We start from the raw sequence: 6,284 nt of genomic DNA on the forward strand, positions 1-6,284 counted from the left end.
ATAGGCTTAAATATTTTCCGTGATTTTGGTTTGATTATTCCTGCCATCTATCTACATCCAAATTTCGGTTCTTATTATTACGTACGTGTCAAGTATTGCGCCCTGTTGGACATCGACGTTATTTATTTTGTTTTATTTCCTGCAAGAACTGTGCGTTTTGTTCCACGAACTCGAAAGATATTGCGCGATCATTGGGAACGATCGCTGAGCGCAATTATAAGAATGAATTTGGAGCCTAAATTCGTAAATTAATTTCATCCTGATTCTGGGTCAACTAATATTTTGTCCTAACAGACAAAACAAAGAGGTAAAATGAAGTTGAATTACTTTAGATTAGATTATCCTAAACATGTAAAAAAAATAAAAATTTCAATTGGAATTGGCGCGGAACCTTTAATTTAAAATCTTCAATATGGGAAACATTGCTCAATTTTTTCTGTAACAGTCTGTTATTTGCCTATTTGCCATCGTTTTTATTTGACTCTTCCAACGCACTAGTGATAGGCAATCCTGAAGTAAAGAGGTATTTGCGTCAATATATCAAGACAAAAGTTAAAAATAAAATGAAAATATTTCATGCCTAATGTCAGTAGTACGAGATAAAAACGCAATGAAAATAAATATTTTTAGCCAAATTGCTTTTATTTTATCAGTCATATAATAGTTAGCAAGTAATGCATCATTTAGGAATTTTTTTTTTAGAATAACTAAAGTTGCCATAAGCCCATAACCCATCGTCCAAGACCGTTACTGTGGCAATTTTGTACTAAATGATCGTTTCAGACACATCCAATAGTCTTTCAGTATGATTGGCAAGCCTAACGGGTAATATACGACAACATAAGGACAACATATTAAAACAAGTTTTTTTTCTGAACTAACTTACTTCATGGAAATAGTGTACCACATTTTGTTCTTAATAGCCACGCGGAATAACCGGCATACCACATTTCGAAAAATCTACAGATATTTTAAATACATGACTGACTCATATATTTTTGTAGAGTTTCGGCAGCTTCTCTTTCATTATTTTTTACAATTCGTTGAAGGCTCGGAACCTTGCTTTAAGAAAATTTTAAATTTGGGTCTCAAACAAAGACCGCCAAGAAAAATCTTATGGTCCTAATTTCAAACAGCCCTTTCATTTACTTTATTGTACGGATATCCCACAAAATTTTTCTCAGCGATTGGCAAACTCTTCGTAAGTTAAATAAGTAAAGTATTAGATTTTGTTTTATTCATAAATTACCGAAAAGTCCGAGTAATTTCTCAGTCATTTTTATTATCATTTTTAGCGCCATAAACTGAACATACATTTTGATTTCTGTTGAATTACGTGTAGATTTTAATGGCATATGTAAACTTATATTTTCAAATTCATTGTAATTTCATTAAAAATAGAATATTGCAAAATACCTAAATTAATTTTACAATGTCATTGTATATCACATAATGAACGTCACGCGCAACCGCAAATCCGATTAAGATCCGAAACTTCGTCACGACATAACAAGCCTCTGGTTCCAAATATATTTGAATGCGGTATATTTTCAAGCATAAAAGCGAGACGATGGAAACTATATTAGCAGTTAGTTCAATGTCATTTATATATATGAAGGCAACTGGTAGAATAGAATAGTTTGCCAGTTTCTCAGAGTTTGAATACAAGAAACAGCTTATGATACTGATATTATTCATCCAGGAAAAGTACGAAATAATAATGCTATGTTACCATGAAATGACAAATTTGTAGAACATTTATCATTCGTCTAAACACTAAAACTGCTTCACAGGAATTCCAATTTTTGATCGAATAAAATTCCATATGAAATTTGAATGTGATAAACAGAATCTGAATTTGCCATGGCGTAACCTTGCCGCCAATAATAACTAGGTCTCCGATGAAGTTCACTTGGATTTGTAGTGCTAAAGAACCACGGTACGTGAAACTCTCTAAGAATAAGTTAACCCCATTAGCGGTAACTATAGCAAAAACCATAGATTTTATTTCACATTGAAATATAAATATAAAGAGGTTTAAACTTGAACTTTTTTCATTTAGTTAATTCTTAACTACACAGAAACCTCGAGATGAAAATCTCAATCGTTTTTATCTTAATCTACGTCATCGCGCCATGCTGTTGTCACGATGAAACAGTGTTTCACTGCTCTCCTAAGCCTGGTTGTCAGATTGTACAATGTGATCCGTTGGCTGTAGGATGGGACAAACCAGGTTTTAACATTGATGAACATCTGCGAGACAAAGAATTCCCAATTACATGCAAATCTAAGAATGCGGCACAATCTCAGAATACTGTCAACTTGTTTCCTATAGTATCAAGGAATATTTTAGGCAAGTATATTTTTTTATTCTTTCTTACATAAAATTATTGTTATGAATTGTAACGAAATTGAGTTTTTGACGAGCATTATTTAATGAAAGAGAAAAACCTCAATCTCTGAAAACGATGACGTTTGAACCTTTTCGTTTGGGTACTCTAACACATTAGCTCTCAAACTGATGTCCACGAAGGAAGAGCAATTAGATTTGCGTTATAGGATAACGTTGTCATTCTTCTTCTTGTTGTGAAATAATCGTTTTTCTGTTTAACTAAAATAACAAATGTTTCGAAATTTTGTTATTTTCTGTAGAAGTATATTACTTTTACTCAATTCGAAAAATTCCGTGTGCTCTATGAAATTTTTTTTTCGGTTCAACTTTTTGCGGGATGATGTACATGTGCCGTGGTTCCGTGACGAATTTCAGCGATCTCGTCGAAATATCGGTACTGTAAAGTTTCACATTTATTCTGTTAGCAGAAAAATGACAAAACAGCAAATAATGCAACAAAAACTTATCCCAACTTAGGCCTTTCTTTAAAAAATGTTGATATTTTTTTCATTACATCTGCAATATTTCAAGTTTTTTTTTTAAGTGCAAAACAAGAATCAACCTTTTATTCATTACTCAACTATGTAATTTGTTTTGTCTCAAAAATTCATTCGAAATCATATCAATAATTCAAAAAGTTTTATTTCAGATATCGAAAATTTCAAATCAGATTTAACGGAACTGGGGAAAAACTTCGAAGAAAAAATGAAAATAATGGATGGCTCTGAAAATGACGGTTGGAATCTGAAATACTGTATTCAAATAATTTTTGTTGATGAATAGATAGGAATGTAGTTACAAATATTCTACGCGTACTTTTTTTGTAAATAATTTGTAGTTTTATTTGTATATTCACCAGGACTGTTTATGGTATATTAATCAATATATTTTATTTTCATCAGGAAGTGACAGCAAAGTTGAAAAACAATCTGCAAAAATTAGCAATCTTCAGAGTAAAGTTGAAAATCAGTCTAATGAAATTAAACAATTGAAGGAAGGTTAGTTATATATACTGACTTTGAATAGCCTTTTGGTAAAAAACTACCCTGACTTAATGCAGCTTTCTACAAGAATTATTATACATTTCTTGCACTTATATTGTATAAATTGAACTAAAAAAATATTATTGTCAATTTTATTCTGAAATGATATTTTTTATTAGATTTGGCTAAAGTACAAGACATGAATAATAAGTTGACAGAAGACAACGAAAATATGAAAAAAGGTAAAATCTGTGAAATAATTTTCTTTGTTGACATTGTAGTTAACCGGGATATATTTTACAGGGCAGAGAACATCTTGACAAATATTTTAGGGGTGATGGTACATCTACAAGGTCATATAAGTATTCCAGCAACGTGGTTAAAAGGTTCCCAAACGGGATACGTCATTATCAAATGACAATTCTATTCGTATATGGATTTGTCAACAATTTGTGAGATCTTGGGATTTTGCGTTTGACAGTAGAAAAACATTGAAAAGTATAAAAAAAAAAAATTACAGAAAACAGTTCAAAATGACATTGTTACTACAAATCAGAACAAGGACATTACTAGAGTGCGCCTGTCTGATATTAGTTCATTGACAAATGCATTTTCAATTGTAACACTGATAAATTAACTTATATTAAAATTTAGCAATCACACGGATTGAACATAAAATTGCTGCGTCGGAAACGCCTCAGCGAGTTCCAAACAAATTCAGACAGATCACCAGACCAACAACAACATTGAAACCAAATTCAGGTAAATACTTCTTTTTCAATCAGAATGGTATGAATAGTAGTTATAAAAAAATGGCGTCACAGTGATTCTAAAATAAAACTATCTTTCTGCATTCGATGGGGCCGAGTTATGTCAGCCAGTGATGAATGCTTTAGGATATTCTTTTGCATAACTACAACTAGAAAAAAACATCTGCGTTGCGTTAAAGACTTCATTGTAATTTTTCAAGTGAGATATTTTGATTTGGGAGTATTGAGGTATTGGTATATATATATATATATATAAGTACAGCATTATTTGAAAGGGCCTACACATCTTGCTCACAGCAACAATCGATATGTTTTTAGATATACTGTCGTTGCATTTCAGAAAACTGCAAATTACAGGTTGGAAATACCTGTTATTTCGCTGTGATATTTGTTAAAGATGACGTCTACTATGGCAAGGCACTAGATATTTGTAAGAAACGCAACGCGAGTGTTGGTTTAACACGGGATGAAGAATCTTACAATGCGATTGTGAATTACTTGAGAAAGAATATTCCAAAAGGAAGAACTTGGATTCTCATATGGACCGGAATCCACATTGATCCAATGGTTAATACTTTTGATTAATAGTGGAACTGCGGCGGCAGTATTTTTAAAAAAATTTAGAGGTTGCCTGTTTTGGATTTCGAGAAAATTTAGACTGAAATTTATTTATGTAAAATTTTTGTGCGCCATCGTAACATTAAACTTTTCAACAGAAGTTTCAGTTGATCTGTCACTCAGCTATCCCACTACTTGTTAACCCCAGACTCAAATATTGTACACACAATGACCATATTAATTGTAGCCAGAATATCCATAGTTAAGACAAAATTTGGAAAAGGTGCATGAGCAATAACACAACGCATTTTAAGCAATATGTATTACCACTAAGTCACACGATCATCCTGCGCTGTTTGTCCCAGCTTGCCGCTACGGGCGTGAAGTGCTCTGACCCTTATCATAAAATCGTTTGTTATGGAAAACTTGCTTAAAATTACATTAGGAGTTAATTAAAGTCATTTAAAACAACCTAATCTCATTATATTAGAAAATTCGTATTTTACGGAACTGCTAAATGTTCAGTGAAATTGTTGCCAAGCGTAAGAACGCGGGGTTTCCCCTGACAACACGTGAGCGACAATATTTCACTAGAAGGACCATCGTTTACAATTGTCGCATTTTGACTGATAAATTTGTCATTTCTGATATTTAATAAAATGCATGAGCAAGTATTATCCTGTGATAGGCGATACATAATTATTCTTTTCTTTGCAGACTCGTGACGTCACACCTACAGATTCATTCACTAAATGGAGTCCAGGTTATCCATCCGCAGGAATTGATAATGAAGATTATACAAATGTATACCTTGCGGTTGATTTTAACCCGAATAATCGATATCAAGGAATAAGAAATGGTGTTCCTACCCGACAGAGCAATGGAGTTCTTTGTGAGATCCTGATCTGATTAAATGTCTGCCTGGTGATATTTTATTCTTTTGGGCTATCATCAATAAAACATAAATCAGTGATATCTGTTTAAAATTTATACGTTAGTAATTTGTATTAATTATAGCAAATAACAGTAAATATTAAATAATAAGTGAAATAAATTATAATTGTTAAACAAAATAGCAATAATTCTTTTACTTGCATCTCAAAATATTATTGAATATTGAACTCATTAACTAGTAATAAACTCTGATTGTGTTTGATATCTATTTAGCAAGGCTTAGAGATTCATTTACTAAGTTCAGAAGCATGAATATAGTGATGATACAAAAATTCGAATTAACAAGAAATAAATTCAGTTTCTGTGTAAAATATTTCGTTTTTCTTAATACTGTTTCTCGACAGGATAAGGTTGAGCACGGCTTGTGTTTTTTTTAGTTCAAGATAATTTCCAATATTAAACAATGACGAATTCAATAAAGATCTTTTCTTTCGACTAATATGCAGTAACTCTTTTAATGGAATAAACGGCGACATTTTTACTTCATTTACCACTTCATTTATTATTACCTGAATTGTTTGCCATGCAAGTTCATAATTGGTAAACACAAGGAAGACCCGCTGTCTCTATGACAGCGTAAAATATCGCTCTAACAAAGATGGCCTATGTATTCTTTAATTTTTTATA

The 6,284-nt window shown here is 31.9% G+C and overlaps 1 protein-coding gene across 1 annotated transcript; it reads left to right on the top strand.

Moving 5' to 3' along the window:
• Window positions 1-3,021: 3,021 nt before the first annotated feature.
• LOC120325921 (uncharacterized) lies at window positions 3,022-5,752 on the top strand. Its single transcript, XM_078114906.1, has 6 exons — window positions 3,022-3,128; window positions 3,295-3,390; window positions 3,555-3,617; window positions 4,030-4,137; window positions 4,486-4,712; window positions 5,421-5,752. Exons 1-6 carry the CDS (start codon window positions 3,098-3,100, stop codon window positions 5,610-5,612), a joined length of 717 nt encoding a protein of 238 aa, XP_077971032.1. The 5' UTR covers window positions 3,022-3,097; the 3' UTR covers window positions 5,613-5,752.
• Window positions 5,753-6,284: the final 532 nt, after the last annotated feature.

Source organism: Styela clava, chromosome 8, assembly GCF_964204865.1.
Source record: "Styela clava chromosome 8, kaStyClav1.hap1.2, whole genome shotgun sequence".
NCBI lineage: Eukaryota > Metazoa > Chordata > Ascidiacea > Stolidobranchia > Styelidae > Styela > Styela clava.

Excerpts from the sequence above, each read along its gene's own strand:
- LOC120325921 (XM_078114906.1), top strand. The coding sequence starts at position 3,098 with ATGAAAATAATGGATGGCTCTGAAAATGACG. Across the intron at positions 4,138-4,485 it reads AACATTGAAACCAAATTCAG|AAAACTGCAAATTACAGGTT; the intron begins GTAAATACTTCT and ends GTTGCATTTCAG. Across the intron at positions 4,713-5,420 it reads GAATCCACATTGATCCAATG|ACTCGTGACGTCACACCTAC; the intron begins GTTAATACTTTT and ends TTTTCTTTGCAG.